At 32.8% G+C, this 23,827-nt stretch overlaps 1 protein-coding gene across 2 annotated transcripts; it reads left to right on the top strand.

Annotated features, from left to right (window-relative positions):
• The first annotated feature begins 4,288 nt into the window (after positions 1-4,288).
• LOC132746469 (putative defense protein 3) lies at positions 4,289-13,463 on the top strand. Of its 2 annotated transcripts, none has more exons than XM_060735646.1 (8): positions 4,289-4,501; positions 7,447-7,664; positions 8,247-8,377; positions 8,683-8,777; positions 9,939-10,021; positions 10,385-10,465; positions 12,518-12,585; positions 13,397-13,463. In XM_060735646.1, exons 2-7 carry the CDS (start codon positions 7,460-7,462, stop codon positions 12,583-12,585), a joined length of 663 nt encoding a protein of 220 aa, XP_060591629.1. In that variant the 5' UTR covers positions 4,289-4,501; positions 7,447-7,459; the 3' UTR covers positions 13,397-13,463. The 2 variants fall into 2 exon arrangements, with proteins under 2 accessions (XP_060591629.1, XP_060591628.1); XM_060735645.1 differs by having other exon boundaries at positions 4,289-4,548.
• The last annotated feature ends 10,364 nt before the right edge of the window (positions 13,464-23,827 follow it).

Genomic DNA, 23,827 nt, shown 5'->3' with positions numbered 1-23,827 from the left:
CCTGGTGTTATTACATTTTTGACATGCACCATTACATTAAGTGATAGAAACAACCACGAGATATCATAAACGCGTGCGGCAGTTGTTAAATCAATGCCCTGCATGCCATTCCACAGTTGTTTATATTTAAATAAGGTTTTGTTAAAACGCTGATAATGCAAGAACTATTTTGTTCATATAATGCCATTTTCCCTTTGTTTTTTATTATTGTTAAAGAAGCATGCTTGCAGATGTATGCCAATTTTCATAAAAAAAAATAAAATGTATTTAAAATCAAAATTTTATGAATGGAACAAAGAAAGTTATTTACACTCTTCAACCCATGTAAATTAACAAAAGGAGGTGAAAATATACCCCCACAAAAAGCAATTATTGCGCTAGAAACATAATAGAAATATGGCGATATATACTGCAAAATCAGTTATTAATCGCGTATGGCAAGTAAACCATTTTGTTTTGAATCTTGAAGAATATTTTTACTTTTCTTAAAATGATTCATATTTCTCAAGTTTGATTTTCTTGAAATATTTTGACTCATCTGGAGGCAGTTTTTGGCAGAAAAAGCGTGCCATTGATTCACGAGGGAGGAACTCTTACACGAGGGATGGAGTTCTTATGATAACTTGTCAGGAGTTCTTGTGATTACTGTCACGGAGTTCGTCGGAAAACTTTTGTATATACTACAGAAACACTCGTAAAAATGGTCATTTTACTATTCATCATTTTACAGATTTTTCTCGTCACTATTACATTCAATTAATGTAAGCTTGTGTTTGAGGCCCAAAAGAAAATCAAAAGTTCAACGGACGCAGCCCAAGTATTATATCAAGGTATATAAGGTATATAATAACAGAAAGAGGCGTCCGTGGCCAAGTGGTTTAGGTCGTTGACTGCAAACCACTTGCCCATCATCGCTATGGGTTCGAATCCCGACAGAGGTTTTCATGTGAGGAAGCTATGCGGCCCAACAGTAAAGTTGGAAAGTCACCATACGACATAATCTGTGTTGGTGCGATGTTTAACCAACCGACCAACCAACCAACCAACCAACCGACCCATACCAATTACAACATCAACAAAAATACATAAGAAATAAATAGAAAATAAAATAAAATAAATAGAAAATATTAAAATAGACCCGCAGTAGGACACCGACTGTGGCATTCAAGGTAATGAACATTTACAACAAAAAGGTGTTTTTTAAGATGAGAAGACACAAATGACACGAACATGTACTTGCCAGAAAACGAATTTGATGGGGTATGAATTCAACGATCTAACAAAATGAAATGAAGTGGTTTTACTGCAATGAAGATGCATTTAGTACAAGGTGGAGGAAATCTAATCATATAAATTGTCAACATGTAGATACAGTACGTATATAACTTGTATACAGCAATTAATTTTAAGACTTTTCATTGAAATTGTAACCAATATTTTATCATTTCGGTAATATCCGGTCTTATTACAACTTTATCAAAATCGCAAAACAAGATTTTATTGTTGATATTCAACATCGCATATTGCAACCAAAACTTCATATTTAAGTAGCATTAAAGTTTTTCAATAACGTTTTTTCTTAAAAAAGAAATATGAATGAGACACCTTAAAAACTAATGACCTATATAAGATGGCATGTCATTTTAATCGCCCAACAATTATATTAAACATGTCATAAGTTGACTAAAACAAAATGTTTTCGATTGTTAATTTCATATAAACCAAACGTTTTTAATCACCATTTTATCACGAAATGAATTATTAAAATGACGCATTTAAAAAAAGAAAAGAGACATTGGGAACAATTAAAATAAGCTCGTTGGAGAATATTTGAATTACTCTCGTGTCCGTGTCTTGGAACTAACCAGGAATATTGTCATATAAGAAATCATGGTCGTGACCCCCCTGCACCGCCTCATAAACAAGTTTTGAATAAAATTGACTGAAAGTAGCTTTTTATGGTACGTTAAACGTTTAAAAAGATAAAAAGAATAAATAAAGATAAAGAACCCAACAAAAAACAGAACAAAACAACGCACACACACACGCAAGCACGCGCGCACACGTTATTTTTTAATTTTTCAAAAATTTGCAAATAATCCTTATAAAAATTTCTTTTGGAAATAAATATATTTACGATTTTTTAACTCTATAAATTCCATCAATTATCAAAAGTATTTGGAACTGTATCCACGTGGCGCTTTAAACACATGTTTAGATTAATATATACGAATTCAATATGTAATCTCTTGCGTTGAAAGAATGAGACATGTACATTGCTTCAAAGATTTCAATACCTATAAAACAATAATGCCTTCTCATACAAATATTATATTGAAATGAAATAGATAAGCAGAGGAAAGATCCCAAATTTATAAAAGAAATACAACACTTAGCATTTTCATAACAAATATAACATGAACAAAACATTTTTTATTTACGTTTCAAATAATGGTTTGAGCCCAAAGTCGTGCACATCACTTTTCGGTATTCCTGATATTACATTAAAGCACTGAAAAAGCATTTTATGTAAGGTGAAAAGATTCCCATAACACATCGAAATGGATAACTTCGATATCACATTGGATGTAATGAACTACGAAATATTGCTTTTATGTTTTTTTCCTTTATTTCTTTAAATAACAAAACAATGAAAAACAAACAAGTAAAATTAAATACAACGGTAAACATTCTACAAAGAAAACAACAACATCCAATCACATATCACATATTACAATGCTTATATATATTTGTAAACATCATGCCGTCTGAACCCTCTGTGGAACCGGCTATAGTAGAATTCAGTAGTTAAAGATTGTCTCTATCAAATAGACAGGCATGTGTTTACACAAAACGTGAAAAGAGAGTAACTGCACATCAGATTAAATATTAAATCAGTTTAACTTTACTTATCCTGATGTAACGGGTAAACCAGTGCTTATTCTTACAATCAAAATAATATGATATATCTGTAAAATGTATGTTTATTTATACGAACTGGAAAAAAAAACATAGTTACCATTATAAATGGGAAACTTATGTCATAGAGACTCTCTCACGCTCTCGGTAGGTACACGTTGTTGAGGAGCAAAGGACATCGGCAGATCATAAAAGATCTACTACTAAGTGTAAAATGGCAAGTTCTCATCCGGTCCTACAGTTAGGAGTAACATATAAGGCGGCACGACTCAGGTCGTTTTGAGTTAGCTGCCGATGTCCTCCGTCTAAAGCCGAGGAAAGAAGGAAGTGACGGCGGGAATTATGTTAGTAGGGTGCGTAAGCCTCGGCTTGAACGGAGGTGCCCTTTGCTGGCAACAATAGCCCTTTTCAGGGCTACCTCATTTTACCACTATTATCTCTGGTTACTTTATGTTTAGTTGCTCATCAACCGCTTAACAGCAGTAACCTACTTCCGGCACAAAATTCATATCTTTGGCTAATACTCTGTGCAAATTGCACAAATTATCACCACATGTGCTTCAAAATTAGCTGTACTCGATAGCAAAATCATTTTTTGTGCCTTAAGGACACTATATAATTCATATTATATAGTCTACAGATGCAGACAAAGATTTTTGGATTTCGTAGATTTTGTTTTAAAAATTGTAACACTTAAAACATCAGTCATATTGACAAGTAAAACATGAAAAAACTACAACACTCAAAGGCCTTTGCTAACTCAGCTATTTTCGTTGTAAAATAAACTTTCAAAGTCTTCATCCAACTGGCGATGGGGTTCAGGCATGCATAACGGATGTTCTAAAAATTAGAGGACGTTTGTGAGGTTGTGTTTTTGTCGTCGTTATTCTTAAACAATGAAACATCCTAAAGCGTTAGTAACGTGAATTATTTTGCAAGTTATATAATTTACATTTGTAGCTTGTTGGTTTACATATGGCTTTTTTAGTCCTAGAATGCTTATAAAATACAACCTAACGATGACCAGCTCGTAAAAAATTGGTAACTTTTGGCACTTTCCGTGTTTTATAAATATCATAATTTTCTACGTGACAATGAAAAAAAAAGTTAGCGAAACGCTCAATGAATGCAAAGTACGAATGGTAATTGACGAAGTATTCCGAATTAAGATATGTGTTTCTTAAGCGAAAACGGAAATTCCGAATTTAGATAAGTGTTTCTTAACCGAAAACGGAAATTGACGAAGAATTCCGAATTAAGATAAGTGTCTCTTTACCGAAAACGGAAATTGACGTAGCTTTCCGAATTTGGATAGTCTCTAAATCGAAAACGGAAATTGACGAAGTTTTCCGACTTTAGTTAAGTGTCTTTTACCGGACAGGATTTTACTCAGCAAGGAAGGTGTCGTATGTCACAATTTGTGATGCATAATTTATTGTTAAAAACAATACCACTGTCAGAGTTTGTGTCTTTATCTCTTGTTATGCAAGTACTCGATTTTGTTCTGACTATTGACTTACTTTTATACGGTTGAAATCCAACACTTCCACATCATCCGATTTAACCAGTCATTTTCCCATAGGTTTGTAGTTTTTCATCACGAAAACATTTGGGAAAAATTACGCTCGTGTGAGTACAATTTTATCTTTTCATTTATATTTGTGTGTTTTATTCAATTTAATTTATTAAAAAATAAAATTTTTGCATCAATGTTCGAGTGAACAAACAACAGGCGATTTTTAGATTAATGAAATTCAAAGCACACAATTTCAGATACTATGGTTGTCATGTCAGAATGTATTTTTTAGTCAATGAAATTCTTTTATTTTCCAATTGTTTTCTTAAAATTTTATAGTTATGTTTTTTTTAGTTCAATGATATTTATTTGTATAAATATATTATACATGTAAAATATGAATAATTTAAAAACAAATGTACACATAAGTATAGTGCAAATGGTTTGAGCTCAGTAATTACGGCATAGGCAACAGCCCTTTACATAAAGTCTAACTTTTATCATTTTTAAGGTTATGTTTGCGTATCCTTGTCCCTTTATTTCCAATATCGGCTCTTTCCGATGTATTCTCTCGTATTTCTATTATTTTTTTCTGACTCAATTGTTAATCGTAACAGTTATCGGCACGCTTCTCACTTCTTCCCCCCTCTCCTATTTTGTGCCCTCTCGCTTTTTTTTGGTCCGGTGACCTACTGGGGTGCCTTGCCTCGTAGATTCTTGCTCTTATTTTTTTGCGGTTTTACATGCTAAATTTCTGTATTGTTTACTATAATAAATAAATAAATAAATAAATTAATTAAAGTGAAAAGAAAGTTTTATCAAGAGGTTTTTGAGATTGCATAGTACTGGAAACTCATTTTTACATAAGTGACCTACTAGTTTTATGATTCATGACTTATGTAAAATTCATATGCTCTGGTGAATTCAAATTGGCTTACTAACCGTGATCCCGATGGATAAACTTAAAAAAGTTAACCCACCTCCGAAATAACTCATAGTCATATGCTCTGGTGGATTCAAATTGGCTTGCTAACCGTGACATAAAAACCCCACCTCTAATATAATACATAAGCTATGGTGACTAACCGTGACCCTATTCGAATGGGTAAACTACAGACTCCAACAAAAATATAATTCATATAACATTTTTATTATGCTATTTTGTTTCATTTTTTTTCGTGTGTTTATTGTTTACTTCTTACTTTGCAAATACTAAGGCTGGGAATGGGTGGTAGAACATACACTGTTCTTTAATGGAATTGTTGTCAACTTCAATTTCTAACAAAGTTTTAGCATCATGTTCGGGTCTGCTAATCTAATAATAAAGGTAGTTTTCTTTCTACTCCCCTTTACTAGTACGTATATTTCAGTGTAAATGCACTTAAACAGGTTCTTTCGGAGGGTATTTCGGATCGAAGTATGCAGTTGCCGGTACTTTCAAACGTATTTGCAGATGACAGCCGGGACTTCCGGTTCAATTAGACAATCAAAGTTTGCAGTTGCCGGTTCTTCTTAACCAATTGCAAATTTTCGGCCCTTTCCGTCAGTTTTTGGATAAGGATAAGTTATTAGCGTGCTCGAAAAGCTGGCCCGCTTTGAGGCTTTGCCTTTTTTATTTTATGAATAATAGCCGAGGATGTTCTGATTGGCTTCTTAACGTAGTTTGCAGTCGAAAGTGCTTCCGGTTAAATTAGATATTCGTATTTCCAGCGAGCAAAATCAAATTTAACGATGCAAAATCAAATTGCTGTCGCATGACTTTTGATATTTAAATAATTCACATTTTCATAAGGCTAAAATATTCTATATTTATTCTATATACACGTGTGTGTACTTTGACAATTTCATAAAACATCCGGATCGGAGTGGTCATTTCCTAAACAGTATCCGCGTGATTGACGTCATATCGATATCTTATAAAGATACAATCGGAACGTCCTCGGCTATGAAGACTGACGGAAAGAGCCGAAAAGATGCGATTGATAAAGATAGTTTTCAAACACTGATCGTATTTACTCGGTTATTTCCGTTGCAGAAAATTTATCAAACGTAAAATTGCGAATGTGTTCGTAAACCGTCGGATATCTGAAAAGATGCCGTTCATTATTTTAAAATTTGACTTTACACCAACGCATCAATGGAATAAATTCAAACAATGTCGATTTCCAATATCACGTGATCGGGAACGTGAATGTTTACGAGAAACAAAATCAGAAACATGAGTATTTTGGACATAAATATTTTAGTTTTTTACTTTGACAGTAACCTGTATGAAAGCGGGTATTTCTTTGTCTTTCTTTTTTAAAAATTGCAACAAAGTGTCTATTGCCTCTGCTGAAACCGGATCTATCTCTTTTGCTTTGAAATTATTATCTAAATAAAAACCTCACGAATTTTGTCAACTGCAAAGAAAAACACTCCTCTAAAATATTTCTGTTAATGTGGATAAACGACAGGCTGCGTGTTTTATGCAAAACTTTTGTATTAGTCACTAAGTGTTGCTATTTGTTCAGTGTACATAAATGGAGAAAAACTTGTTCGAAAGGCCACCTTTCTATACAGATCACTTATGGAAAATATGCCATATAAATTTTGTATTTAGATCCCTTTGGTTAAAGTTATTTGCAAAGTTACCATTATCAGATATCACCTTTCACGAAAGGCCACTCTTTCATTTCTTATAAAATAGGGTACACAAATGGTGATTTAAAGAAAGTTTGACTGCAAACCATTTATTTCACCTACTTTAAATTTACTCTAAAAACCTATTTTACTTCACATTTTTCAAGTTATGTTCACATTAAAGTCACTTTCCGCGTTTAACAGTAAATAAAATTGTTCTGATCAGGATTTATGCTGTTCGCTATCAGTTTCTCTACTTGTAATAGGGTTTGCAAGCGAACAGCATGGATCCTGATCAGACTGCTGGTCTGGATCAATGCTGGTCGCAAACCCATTATGTTGGTTTTGTCGTGACGCGGCTCATTTGTTTTTCTTCCTCAATTATTCAGTAATGTTGACAACATGGCTATAGCAATGTCTATGCTGGGAATTTGGCTTCTGACTGCGGTACAACTTTGTTTCGTAGAAGCCTACCCCACGGGAGCTCCGAGCGGTGCATGTGAGGCTATGATCCCTGGTCACACACCTTCAGTTCCTCAAACCGGCGACTCCCTATATGATATCAAACTGTCGTCTGTGACATACTGTCCCAAAACGGAAGTGACTGGTATGCTTGTTTTATCTTATTTAAAACTGTAGTAACCTTTTTTCTACTGGTATGGTGTTTTTTGTATTATATTATATCATTTAAAAAGGATTATTTTATTTACATTTTCATTATGTAAATTAAAGGACCAACGTCAGCTTTGTAAGTCCATCAACACTATGTTGAAATATAAATCGGAGAAAAAAAACAAAAGAAGGAAAAAAAGAAACAAACAGTAAAAAAATGATCAGATATTATGTAAATTAAAGGACCAACGTCAGCTTTGTTAGTCCATCAACACTATGTTGAAACATAAATCGGAGAAAAAAAAAAACAAAAGAAGGAAAAAAAGAAACAAACAGTAAAAAAATGATCAGATATTATGTAAATTAAAGGACCAACGTCAGCTTTGTTAGTCCATCAACACTATGTTGAAACATAAATCGGAGAAAAAAAAAACAAAAACAAAAGAAGAAAAAAAGAAACAAACAGTAAAAAATGATCAGATGGGTTTTTATAAAAATTTTCAAAAATCGAAATTATTCGCCGATGAAATAAAACTTGATTATTTACAATTTTAACAGTTTAATTTGCTATTTATAGTAACAATAATGGGAAAGTCTAATAATGGAGAGAAGTTTAGGGGATTCCTTTGTCAAGCAAGGACTGCAGTAAATACATACGAAACATCCGGTAGTTTGACGTCCACGGGAACGAAGAATGATTGTTCAGGGGTATGTATGTGTAAACTATGGTTATTTTTTCTGTCATAAAAAAATTTAAAACAGTGTAAAAAAATAAGGTTTTATACGTCTTTTAAAATATGACTTAATCTAAACTGGTACAAAGATATATTTTGGCCAAGATTTAAGTAAATGATAATTGATATACATGTATCTAAGGATCAAGCTCCGAGTTTCCTTTCACAATATATTAATTATAATTTATTTTATAAAGAATAATTACAAAATAGACAGCAATATTCCTTTTTTTATGCAAATGAAACATGCAATTTCTAGCATGTATATTAAAATTTCAGAAAGCCTCCCTATCACATGCGGACAGGACCGACAAAACGTCAGCAGTATTGAAATGGACGCCAAATGAAGGCTTTACAAGCTCAGCGTTCATTGTGTACGTCTTATAATGCTATTTTAATCTCTCCAAGACTCATGTCCGCCATTTTCAAGGTTTTATAACAATAAAAACAAAGTTCATGGCGGGATTCGAACCAACAATACTGAAGAGCAATTGATTTATCATTTGCGCACAGTTTTGCATTATTGCAGATAAAAACTTACCTTTTAAATATATAGAGGATATTTGTTTAGTTCAGTGTAAGATCGGAATATATTTCACCGAGTGAGCACCAAAAGGTATATTTCACGAGTGGCGCAGCCACGAGTGAAATGTGAACTTTTGGTGTTCACAAGGTGAAATGTATTTCGATCTTACACTAAACTAAACAAATTTTCTTTTTATTACATGCAAAGAAACGTTTTAAAAAGACATTAAACCTAATACTGAATGAAAAGCGCGCCAAAAAATAATACAACGTGACGTCATTTACGACGTCACGTCTTTAAGTTGGTACTCAGTACTGTGCACGCTGGTATTTCACTGAAACAACGTAAGGGGCTTAAATTCAAAACAGTGAAATTATCAAAGTGGTAATTTCACTGTTTCAAACAGTGAAATTACCAGTTTTATATCACTGATATATTTCTATAAACTACCGAAAAGCATGTAATAAACGTTTATCATTGCAGTGGTAAACATACAGTATCAGCATGTAACGTTACAATTTTAATGACCATTGCGGATGGTCAGTTATCACTGCGGATGGTCAGTAACAATTGTGAATTGTCAGTTATCATTGAAAATACATGTACTCAATTATCATTGCGGAAGGTCAGTTATCATTTCGGACGGTCAGTTATCATTGCGGACGGTCATTTATCATTGCAGACGGTCTGTTATCATTGCCGATTATCAGTTTTTATCGTTATCATTATGGGCGGTCAGTTATAATTGCCGACGGTCAGTTATCATTGCGTATTGTCAGTTATCTTTGCGAATGGTGAATACACAATCATTATCAAATTTTTAATGTCAAACGCACAATCAACATTGCAAATGGTAAATTATCATTGCGGATGCTGAATCATTACAAGCATATGTACACTCATTATTTTTAATGCACAATTAGCATAACAGATGTACAATTGTCATTATTTTTGCAGATGTACAATTGTCATAATTATTGCAGTTGTACAATTATCATAATTATTGCAGATGTACAATTGTGAAGGAAAAGACAACCTTTTGGGTGAAGCAAAACGTTGAACTTACATACGCAGGGGCAGCTAACTGTACCGGTAAAGTTTTTCGCACATATATGTATTTACTTCAGTTTTTAGATCGTATTTTTTAAGATCTATAAGAAAATTGATTTATGGAGCGGTATGGTGACAAACATCTTTGATTGCAATGGTAATATTTATTTATTGGTTTGTTAGTCTGTTTTTGTTTGTTTGTTTTCTTTCTTTCTTTCTTTCAGGAAATATAATCACTTTTATTTTTTAGTCATCAATCCTTCAGCTCCTTAGCAAAATAAAAAAGGGCTGTTTAAAGTTTGATTTTTTTAATCATGTTAAGATTTAATTGTTTCAATTTTTAAAAAAAATCACTCAAGTTTGTCTCCGACCAATTATAAGTTTTTTCTTTTTAAATTTAAATAGACAATATGGGCGTCTGTAACAAGGACGAAGACTGTTCAGGAATGGAAGGAAAGCAATGCGTGGACGGCAAATGCACGAGCGGTAAGTTAATTCTATTTATAGTTACAAATGACGAAGGTGTTTCCGTTGCGATGCTGTCTGGGATTCCCGGAAATATTGTCAAATACGAACTGTTGTAATTACGAGTGCGAAAGCCTAAATAGCCAAGCTTCTGAGCATAGATTGTGATTGAGCTTTAGGACGAGGAAGAAAATATAATACCATTGTCTCGATTGACCATTCTAGAATAACGAAAACCAGATCTATTATTTAAAAAAAGAAAATAATAGTTGTTTCGCTTTGCTTTATTTGTGTGTACAAAATCTTGCGCTGGTCAAGGACTATTCACTAATGTAGGAACAGCAGAATTTATGCGACAGAATATACATATTCGAGTAAAATATTTACAGATTATCAGTAGCTTTTTTTATCAATTTTATCTGTAGTTTTTTTGTCAATTTGTAATGACCCCTAACACCCCCCCTCTTGATTCGATTATCACTAAGTGAGATATCTTGGTCATTTATATTTCAGAAAATTTTAAACGCAACAAATTTCAATATAATTTTTGCTAATTGGATATTAATGTGGTAATTTGGTGTAAAAACATCGTGTATATCCATTAACTCAGGAGAGAGCAAATAACGCAAAGACCGTGCAAAAGTAACGCATAATTGGGCATTTCTGTGGCCGAAACGAGCACCACGGAAAGTAAATGAATGAGTGTTTCATATATTTTTCAAATAAAAATGTAATTACATGTATTATAATATATATATAATTGCAACCGAAATCAGCAAAGAATAACTATATTCAGTGCTTTCCCCTATTTTATGCCCTTTCCCTTTTGTTCAAATGTAAAAAAAAAAACTAGATAAAAAAGAACCAATACCAGCTTTTAAATCTATATAACTCCTATATGAATCAATGAAAAAAACCCAGCACTGATATATATTAATACAGTTTGAAAGCGTACTGAATATAAAATGGGTTTGTAAGAAGGCCAAACCATGCGATAACTTTAAATGGGTCATATTCGAGTATTGTATTTTATGTCCCAGTTTAAATGCAATAACGTATATATTTCACAATAATCTTTGATACCCGGTGAACCCAACTACCGGTGTAATATTACACTTAATTAGCAAAATAATGCCAAATATGTAAATGGCGCACTGAGGCAAGGCATGTATCTAAAGTAAAAATAGCTGAATCTTATTTAACCTGCTTCTTTCTGGTGTTATGTGACACTAGTAATTTAACAAATGTTTAAAGTATTCCGAATATGAAGGGAATCAAGATTCAAATGCGTATGAAACACTAGCAGGGACATTTCAACTTAACGAATTCACGATTTCAACTTCATGAATTCACGATTTCAGCTTCACAAAGTCAATTTGTGAATTCACGGTTTCAACTTCACAAATTCACTATTTCAAGTTCATGAATTAACGATTCCAACTTTAAAAATTCACGATTTCAACTTCACGGATTAAACTTCGTGATTTCACGATTTCATTTTCACAAAACTTTAGCCAGGTCGTCATTGTCGTGATTGATCTAAAAAAGTAAACATATTCTTGGAAAGAATTGTTATGCTTATTCAAGAATAATGTCATAGCAGTCGTATGCACCCATTCATTTCTTTTAATTTGATTAAGTGATAAAAATATTTGGTCCGTTTACTTGCCATATAACTCGTTTTGACCATTGCGTCGCACCGATCCGGCTTAATTTTAGCGTTATTTGCCCGTTCCTGCGTTATTTGCCAATCCCTGCGTTACTGGATATACACGGTGAAAAAGGTCCTATAATTTTCTGTAATAATCTAAATATTTTACCAATGCATCATTTCAACTCCTCTTCTCAGACCGAATAACACAGATTATAAACAAAATCACTGTGCCCTGTCTTACAAATCTATAAAGTTCAATGTGTACCTTTATGATTACAAACACGTGTTTCTTCCACTTGTGAGCCTAATATTTCAACTTGCAACCCAAAAGTGTCCGAAAAATACTTATTCACCCAGTTTGCTACACTTCTTTAATTGTTCAATGATTTTAATACAGAATCTTTTTCACTTTTTTTCAGGAGCTATGAGGACAGTTCTTGTGTCGTTGGTTCTGATGGTTGTGTGCTTCGTTCTCACACATTTCTAAGTAAGTTAAGTATTTTTTCTTAACCGTTAGGCTGCTGCCGGCAACGAATATTACCCATGAGAACATGTCGTACTTGCCGCTAAATTTTTCCTTACCGCACAATGTCATAACACTAACGTTAAATATCGCAATATCTAAATCCACCGAAAAATGCATCGAAAATAGAGGATATTAAATGAATGTTAGTTCAATACTGAATTTATTGCACGAGTTGCATAAAATTATGTTATGCGAGCCTCTGGCGTCACAAACAGTGCTGACAAAGATCAGCCGACACATTCGTGCTGCTTGATCATGATCTGCATGGTTCGCCATTCACTCGCTGCTCATTTTAGAATTTCTCCTAAAATGATGAATGGTTTCGTCCAGATTCTTTTGTTTGTTTGTTTCGTTTTACGCCTTTCCCAGTCATATAGGCGGGTAGTTTCCTAACCATCGTTCCTGGAGATTTACACCAGTACTAGACTACCTTCCTCCGAGCTAAACTACCAAAACATCTCCCGGGGATCGAACCCACTCCAGAGAGGTAATTGGATTAGAAGTCATCGACTCTAACCCCTCGACCACGGAGGCGGTTTTGTCTAGATTGAAAGATGGACAAGTCCATAATTATTAAACATTAGCATAGTGACTCACTGAGGGTTTAACTGCTTCGCTCTAAGAGCTTATCTATGTTTTATGAGTCAGAAAAAGCGTATAGTTATCATATTTACATGTGATTTTTATTAGATATATGATTATTGAAACAAACATTTGAATCATGTTTGACTCAGACATCATCATTCAACTGATTTTTTTTATTTCTTTACAGACTGGCAGTATCTTCAGATGATGAATATGGTACTTACGCAAGGAAAGAAAGAAAGAAAAAACAAAAACACACACACACACACCAAAACACACACACACACACACACACACACACACACACACACACACACACACACACACACGCGCGCTCACGCACGCACTCTTATTATAACCCTTACCCCTAAACTTACCCCAATGCGTTCCTTTACCTAAACTTAACCTTATTTCTACACAGCCTTAGGCACCTAAACATAATAATTTTATAACTCTAGTAGGGAAGGCTAAGTTTCAAGGTAGCACTTTTTTACCTTACAATGTAGTTGCATTAATTAAGTTGACACACTGACTTTGCCAGGTTAGGTAAACAGGAACACACACACACACACGCACGCACGCATGCAATCTTTAAACTCAGTAATAACACTGTCATCACTTATTATATTTTGTATTTTATTTGTGTATTTGTAAAAAAATCAGAAAATGGAAATTGCATATTATAATTATACTTATACTTCATTTGCCTCAATTTTCCTGTTCTGCCGATTTATTGTGTTGACTTGCCTTGATTTGAACTAAACCACTCCATTGTAATTTCACAGGGGTTTCAAATTCCAAATTATATTTTGAAACAGACGACACTTAATGAGACTGAGATTTACAGATCAATTCAAAAGGAAATGAACAATAAAAATGCGACAGCGAATAAATTACTCTGTTTTATTGTCAGTTTTATTGCTAGATTCATAAATAAAGCTTTAAAATACACCTGGTGTTATTACATCTTTTGACATGCACCATTACATTAAGTGATAGAAACAACCACGAGAAATCATAAACGCGTGCGAAAGTTGTTAAATCAATGCCCTACGTGCCATTCCAGTTGTTTATACTTTGATAAGGTCTTGTAAAAACGCTGATAATGCAAGAACTATTTTGTTCATATAATGCCATTTTCCCTACTTGTTAGTTATCATCGTTAAAGAAGCATGCTTGCAGATGTATGCCAATTTTCATAAAAATATTAAGATGTATATAAAATCAAAATATTATGAATGGAACAAAGAAAGTAATTTACACTCTTCAATCCATGTAAATTAACAAAAGGTGGTGAAAATTTACCCCCACAAAAAGCAATTATTGCGCTAGTCACACAATAGAAATATGGCGATATAAACTGCAAAATCAGTCATTACTCGCGTATGGCAAGTAAACCATTTTTTTTTTGAATCTTGAAGAATCTTTTTACTTTTCTTAAGTGTTTTCATTTTTCTCATGTTTGATTTCCTTGGAATACTTTGGCTCATCTGGAGGCAGTTTTTGGCAGAAAAAGCGTGCAACGAGGGATGGAGTTCTTATGATAACTTGTCAGGAGTTCTTGTGATAACTGTCACGGAGTTCATCGGAAAACTTTTCTATATTCTACAGAAACAATCGTCAAAAATGGTAATTTTCATCTTTAAAAGTGAGTTTTATGTGCTAAATTAAAATTTAATGATTAAGCTAAGCTTGTAATGTGTCAAATACTAATTTATATTTAATTACATTGCCTCTAAAAGCCCTGGTTAACAAATTTATGCCCGATTTTTCAAATGTCCTGGAGTTCTTGTTATAACTCTGAAGATGTCATAGAGTGCTTGTGATAACTTTTGTTACTGCCAGTGTGCTTCTTGCATTAAGTCACGGCACTTTTTAGCGTTTTTTATTATTCATTAATGTTGAAAATCATTGTTCACTTTTGGGACAACGATAATATAAATTTGTTAATCTATTATTGTTTCTCCCTTTAAGTTTGGATGTGTTCGTGTCAGCGTGTGTTACCGCTTGTATATGACTTACATATTTAAAATTGTTAGTAAATTAGTAATATTTCTATTAGTCAGAGATAGAATTATATGTATGTAAAAATTAAAATAGACCACAATTTATTACTGGAGCGATGATGAAAAATTATTCATGATAATGAATTCAGGTATAAATTAGAAAATATGACGTTGCCTAAAATTAAACAGAGTGACTTTGTCAATAATCAATCTCTAATTTTTGACGTAACTAAAACACTATATCAAAACAATATAAATAATATAATATCAAATATCGTTGTTTACTACATGTTTTAAAGTGTTTACATATTAAAGATTTGAAATATGGGGTTGATTACATTGAGTGTACAAACATCAACAGGTGAGTGAAACGTACATACTTGGTTTGTATTGGTTTGCCCACATGTGTGTGATACATTTCTAATGTCCCCATTTACTTTGTTAGATAAAATAATTTTTACTTTTTTAAATGTTAGTGAATCCTTTGACATACTTAAACATTTAACTATTAACCATTTTACAGATATTTCTCATGACTATTGCATTCACATAACAAGGTATGTTCGTGTTCTGAAGCTTAGAGCCCATAAGAAAATCAAGCTTTTAACGAACGCAGCACATGTATTAAGGTACATAAACACAGAAAAAGGTTTCCGTGGCCAAGTGGTTGCAAACCACTTGTCCATCATCGCAGTGGGTTCGAATCCCGACAGGGACATAAGATTCTTTCATGTGAGGAAGCTATGCGGGTGGCTTACGGAACGTCGGTGGTTCTACTCAGGTGCCCGTCAGTGCCTGAAATAAAGCACAGAAGGGCATCCGAGGTCTTCCTTCAACAGTAAAGCTGGAAAGTCGCCATACGACATAATCTGTGTTGATGCGATGTTAAACCAACCAACCAACCAACCAACCAACCAACCAACCAACCAACCAACCAACCAACCAACCAACCAGATTGGCATTCAGAGTTATGAACAGTTACAACATAAAGGTGTTATTAGGATGAGAAGAAAATACTTGCCAGAAAACTTTGTTTCCAGATCTTGATGGGTATGAATTCAACGATCTAACAAAATGAACTGAAGTGGTTTTTACTGCAATTAAGATGCATTTAGTACGGTGGAAATCTAATTATATAAATTGTCAACATGTTTAAAGAATGTAGATACAATATATTCATAACTTGTATACAGCAATTAATTTTAAGACTGTAACCAAGTTTTATGATTTTGGTAATACTCGGCCTTATTACAACTACAAAATGTATATCAAAATCGCAAAACAAGATTTGTTGCTGATATTCAACATCGCATATTGGAACCAAAACTTCATATTTAAGTAGCTTTAAAGTTTTTCAATAACGTTCTTTCTTAAAAAGAAATAAGAATGAGGCACCTTAAAAACCTATGACCTAAATAAGATGGCATGTCATTTTAATTGCCCAACAATTATATAAATCATGTCAAGAGTTGACTAATATAAAAAATGTTTTCGAATGTTTATTTCATTTTAACCAAACGTTTTTAATCATCATTCATCACGAGAAAAAATATAAAAATGACGCATTTAAAATAGAAAAGAAAAATTGGGAACAATTAAAATAAGCTCTTTGGAGAATATTTGAATTACTCACGTGTCCGTTTCCTGGAACTAATCAGGAATATTGTCATATAAGAAATCATGGTCGTGACCCCCCCCCTGCACCGCCTCACAAACAAGTTTTGAATAAAATTGACTAAAAGTAGCTTTTTATGGTACGTTAAACGTTTAAAAAGATAAAAAGAATGAATAAAGATAAAGAACCCCACAAAAACAGAACAAAACAACGCACACACACGCAGGCACGCGTGCACACGTTATTTTTTTTTTCAAAAATTTGCAAACAATCCTCATAAAATTACTTTTGGAAATAAACATATTTACGATTTTTCAACTCTATAAATTCCATCAATTATCAAAAGTATTTGGAACTGTATCCACGTGGTGCTTTAAACACATGTTTAGATTAATATATACGTATTCAATATGTTATCTCTTGCGTTGAAAGAATGAGACATATACATTGCTTCAGAGATTTCAATACCTATCAAACAATAATGCCTTATCATACAAATATTATATTGAAATGAAAAAGATAAGCAGAAGAAAGATCCCAAATTTTTGAAAGAATTACAACGCATAGCATTTTCATAACCAATATAATATGAACAAAACATTTTTTATTTACGTTTCAAATAATGGTTTGAGCCCCAAGTCGTGCACATCACTTTTCGGTATTCCTGATATTACATTAAAGCACTGAAAAAGCATTTTATGTAAGGTGAAAAGATTCCCATAACACATCGAAATGGATAACTTCAATATCACATTGGATGTAATGAATTACGAAATATTGTTTTAAACTTTGTTTCCTTTATTTCTTTAAATAACAAAACAATGAAAAACAAGCAAGTAAAATTAAATACAACGGTAAACATTCTACAAAGAAAACAACAACAACCAATCACATATCACATATTACAATTCTTATATATATTTGAAAACATCATGCCGTTGGTACCCTCTCAAGCACCGGGTACTGTAGAATTTAGTAGTTAAAGATTGTCTCTATCAAATAGGCAGGCATGTGTTTAAATGTGAAAAGAGAGTAAATGAATATCATTTTTGTCAAATTAGGATGCCTGCTCCGAAACGTCTAATAATGTGAAGATTGTGTGCGATAATAGAACTAAGAATCTAGATTAGGGTGTTCGAAACTAGAATATTGGCAGCTGTTGATCTTTCTTTAATTAATTATCAGATCGAAGATTCTGTTCACTACCATTATAATGTATCCAGGCTCGACAAAATGCATTAAAAACATATAAAGTTCTGAATGTACTTGTTTTCGAATTGAATTTCATACAGATCATATTTATACGAATCTTTTAAATATTATGCATACTTTCACTGTCATCTTACAACCGAAATCGCAAAAGAGGTTCTCAATTTCATGTTTTACATGTCACCTACTTTCTAAAGAAGACAGAATCAAATTTGGGAAATCCGATCAGAACGTTAAAGTCCTTTTCGCCATACAAAATTATTTGTTTCCTTCAGGAAATGTTTATGCTATTATAAACGAGTCTGTAGCTAACAATCATTCATCTTGCTAAATCAGTTTCTAAAAAACAGTCTTATATCCCGTCCGAATTCTCAATTGAATCTTTCACATTACTCATTTTGGAATTCGATATTCTATTATCATTATTATTAAAACACACGCTACATCCTCCATATCTCTTTCCAAATATATATTCATCCAGCACTTAATAAATAATCACCAACGAAAAAAAGGTGCAGTCGGTGCAGTTGACATAGTTCTATAAGGATAATACCTCTTCATTCCTTCATTAAATCTTTCGTAACGGTCTCCTATATTATCAAAAACATTACCTATCCTGTCCCTTATATTGTCAGCCACGTCGCTAACCCGATCGAACCTATTCTCTACTCTATCTTGCATATTATCTAATCTATCATCCACTCGATCACTAACATTGTCGTATCTGTCTTCAATACGATCACCGACATTATCAATGGCATCACTAAAGCCATCAAATCTGTCTTCAACTCTATCTTTGACGTTATCCATGATGTCTTTGCCGCGCTCCAATCTATTTTCAACTCTATCTTCAATTCGATCGCCTACTTGATCCCACCTGTCTTCAACTCGGTCCACTACGTTATCTATGCGGTCTTTGAAGTTATCAAAACTACCACCTAATCTACCCCAAGGATTTCTATTGAAACGATTTGGTACTCTATTATATAAATTATTAAATCTGTCACGTCTATTTTCCATTCGATCATCAACTCTATCAAAAACATTATCCCTTATATCGTCACGCCTGCTGTTAAAATCATTTAATCTATCACGCCTGTTTTCTATCCGATCTGCAAATCTATCAAACGTATTATCAAATCTATCTCGTCTATTGTCCATTCTATCCTCAAATCTATCATTTCTATTATTAAATCTGTCTTGCATATTTTCCATTCTATTTTCCACTCTGTCCCTTCGATCCTCAAATCTGTTATTCAAGTTACCAAATCTACTATTCCTATTTTCTATTCGATCTTCAACTCTATCAAACGCATTATCAAATCTATCACGTCGATTGTCTATTCGATTTTCAAATCTATCCAATCTGTTGTCAATACGATCTCCGAACCTGTCATTGAAATTATCAATTCTGTCCCGCCTATTGTCTATTCGATCTTCTAGACGATCCGAAAGAGAGTCAAAACTATAAGGGGGCATAACTCTCGATCCAAATGGTCTAACTGTAAATGGCGTAACTGCCGGTCTTCGAGCCATAGAAAATTCACGTGTTGACGACGGAGTAAATGGGACAGGTGGATATAAAGGTGGTACTGGACCAAAACGTGAAACCCGAGAAGAGCTTGGGGCAAACATATCGACCCTAGGTATCACAGGACCACCACTCATTGAAGGAACAGGTGATCTTCTGGTGGTTTCAAATGTTCCCCGTCCTGATTCGGGATATCTAGATGGACTTACAGCTGTACGCATTGGTGCCATAGGTCTTCTTGCAATAGGTCTCGTTCTTGATGATGAGGGCATTGGTGTACCTCTTGCTGTAAATCTACCACGAAATGAGTCACTTGAACCTCTATAAGTTGGTACGAATGGTCTGCCAGTCGTCAAAGATGCATCAAAGCTTGAAACTCTTCTATCAAATGGCATATATGTTCCACCGCCTGGTGAAAATGGGGCGCCCATACCCATGGGTGTTGAAAAGGATGTTCTGGAGGATGGAAAACCTCTAAAAGGTGTTACCGGCCTCCCCGACAAGTATGAAATGTCTCCCCTGAACGGGCCATAACCAGTTGCTGTTGCTGGTCCACCATAAATTCCTTGACCTATGGACACAAAACAAATAAATCAACAAAACATAAAACTTCGAAATATACCAAAAACTTTTCAGACAGAAGAAACCGTATTATAAAAAAATTATACCATTATTTGATATTTTGTTAATATAAGTAATACCTCTGTCGAACACATATTAACATAATGACTAAACATTTGATTTTTAAAAGAATCATTAACATTGTTATTCAATCTGAATTGAAAAGAAATATTGTAAGGTATTCAAAAGTTCATAAAACTTTGAAAAATATAACCATAAAAAAGTAACATAATAATTACCTGCACAAAATGTAATCAGTGTTAAAATCACCACTGCTTTTCGGATCATTTTGACCGTTTGAAAATGTCAACCGTACTAAAAACAAAAGAATGATCTTCTTTGACAATATGAGGAGTTTGACAAAGAGGCGAGGATGGTGATTGATCATTGGAGAAACGAATCGTATATATCAAAACAAAGAAGTTTCCTGAATCGTTACGCTTAATGATAACAATTACATATTTTCACTTTATTGAGATGAATTGTTGGATAATGATTTAACTGCAAATTATGTCCGACGTCTTTTTCAAAATTCTTTGACATGTATAAACGAGGAAAAATAAATAAATGTGAACTATATTAATAGTATTTTGCCCTATTCATTTTTTATTCATTCTAACGTTTTCAATCAATGTAAGATACATATTTAGACATGAGTGTTTTAAATATAGTTAGTTTTCTCCAGATGAGATAGACTTTTTGTTGTTGAAAATAACACCATTTGAGTCTTTTTTTAAAAGTGCTTTATTGTGCAAATTATATGGCGTTTTGATTATTGCCAATATTATCTTGCTATTGCCGAGGAAAGACCTAACATTATTTCACATTGAAAGGCCCATTATGCCTTAGAAATGCTATGATGTTAATTTCTTAATTTTTTTCTATTTTTAGTGTCTTCTCACAGTTTAAAAAAATACTCATTTGCCATATACATAAACTATCATTCATTTGCTTATTTACCTCTGTATGCAAATAATATATTTATTGAATTAGTATATTTTGTGAATAATTATATTTTATGGAAGTCAAAATACTAATTTGTTTACATTATTTCTACCTTAACGACACATCACTGCATGTTCAGCGATACTTTCTCCAGTTGTTGAATACTTTACATACTATAAATCAAATATTTAAACATTATCAAGCACATGTTTGAAATTTCTAAAGTATTTCGATAATATGGATTTCTGAGGCATAATGTGTCTCATTAAAGTCAAAAATAAATTGCGCTGCACCACAAAATAGAATAACAATGCGTTCTTAATTTTTATTTTACCTACAAATGAAATAACACGATAGTCGTGGAAGGTCCATTGATCATAATTGTACACAAAGTGTAATTGGGTTGCACAATAGGAAAAAAACCAAACGATTTTAATGTAAATGTTTGATACATGTTTACCTAACTATTTCAACCATTTACGTGTATTTCTTTTTTAAGGGGCTACGAGAAATATATACATACAATTCCTTTTTTGATACGGTTATGAGATACATATGTAAAACTATGTTAACAAGCATTTTTTTCTGTGGGCAGGTATTTACATAAAATACTTTGCATTATTTTTATATCAATTTTTTGTTACATGAGATATTAATGTCTGTCACAAAATAGATCTTACAGTGAACATATGGACATCAAAAATAACATAAAAAACTTTACATCATTTTCATATCAATTTTAACAGGAGATATTAATTTCTGTCACAAAATTTGTCTTACAGTGAAGCATTAGATTACGTATGAACATTAAGAATAGATTATTTAAAAATATAGTTATGCATATATGCAACTCATGTAACGAATTTATCATATCTCACTCGTACGTCTATCATTATAAAAACATTTAAAAAGATATGCTTGCTCATTTATTACACAAACACATGATAGAAGTGATATTATTAATAGCCTATTTGACATGGTACAATGACATTTGCAGTTTGGTAAAAATCTGTTTTGATTCGACAATCTTTCTACTTAAAAGGATGCGGTGCCTACTGACATCATAGAGTTCATATTCAAATAAAAAAAAAACAACAACTGCTTTTACCCTAGATAGAGTGGTATGCTTTATATCAACCAATCCAGATCATTATTACCATATCCAGATTAATACGAAATACACCATTCAGATATTACACCATCCAGACCCATATAAACTCATATATATCACCTAATCCAGATCCACATCATTCTAACCAGAATCATATCAACCTATCGATATTCGTATCATTCAATCAAGATCTGTATCACTTAATCCATTTCAATTTCATCCAATCTATAATCATATCACCCAATCCAGATTTGTATCATCCAATCTAAAACCATATCAACAAATTCATATCCATTTCACCAAATCTAGATATGTATCAACCAATCCATATTCATATCACCCAATCCAGAAACATCGCCCGATTCAGATCCATAACACCCATTTCAATGGCATGAAAGGATGCTTACGGACTTAGTCTAAGATCTTCCGTCAAGATGGAATACTACAATTTAAATCTATACAGTGAACTATTTATAATCTAACATTGGCACAAACACCTACTGTATGAACAAGGCTATAAACTTTTTCCTTTTGTGAAAAATCATATTCGGTCAAAAGGTAAAACAATTCAAAAGCTCTCTAGAAGTCTTCATATCACCCAGAACGTCATATTCTTTATAAATATTTCTAAATTGTATGTTTACATTTTTAAAAAAAGGAATTTCAGTATTCTTTCTTGCCAAAATGTTCCCACTCGTAATACATCATATCTGATATTTAATTTGTCATACCTGATAATTGTAATGCATTTTTGTCTCGAGTATATTTAAATCTCTACTTAATTTAAAAAAGGCAACAACATGCAGTTCATTCACCCCAGTTTGCATTAATGTCCCCACTTTTTTACTTTTAAATTAAACCATATGTATTTATACAATCATAATTATGTAAATGATGGAGATGAATTAGCAGTGCTGATACTTTAATGAGTGTCCTTTGTTAGATTAAAAGGATATTAATCTTTTCGGGATTTGACAGTCGGTGTTTTTGAGGCACCGATTAAAGTAAAATTGACAATTACATTGTTGAGTACAATATTGTCAACACATCAAAAAATACCTTTGAAAAAAGTAGAGCAAATGAAATCGTTGAGGTGTTTGTCTGTTAAGACTGTGACCCTTTAAAATAATTAAAAAAATGTTACTGCTACTTTTATTCATATTACAAAACAGAAGATCGAGCTGTAATATATTACAGAGCTGAGAAAAATGTAGAGCAAATAAAATTGTTGATGTGTTTGTCTGTTAAGCCTGTGAGCCTTCGAAGAAATTAAATGATACGTACATCCTTATGCCATTAAAATTCCAGGTTCATATAACAAATTGGTAGTTTAAATCAAACAACGATTAGCAATCATTCATAAGGATTGTCTTAAGTTTCAGTATTTCATAACTATAAAAGTACTAATAAATGTGAAATCGGTGAAATATATAATGATAAATACTCCAAAAATGACCAATAAATAACATGTATTTAACTGCTTCAGATGCAATGAAATTTTATTGATACTTTTTATGAGACTAAATCATGTAAAATGAATTTCATTTTAACTTCTAAATGTTAAAATTCATTATGATATT

Source organism: Ruditapes philippinarum, unplaced genomic scaffold (assembly GCF_026571515.1).
Source record: "Ruditapes philippinarum isolate M1 unplaced genomic scaffold, ASM2657151v2 ctg612_1_1_1_1, whole genome shotgun sequence".
Classification (NCBI taxonomy): Eukaryota; Metazoa; Mollusca; class Bivalvia; order Venerida; family Veneridae; genus Ruditapes; species Ruditapes philippinarum.
Note: the sequence above shows the minus strand (reverse complement) of the source record. Positions and strands in the feature narration are given on the sequence as shown.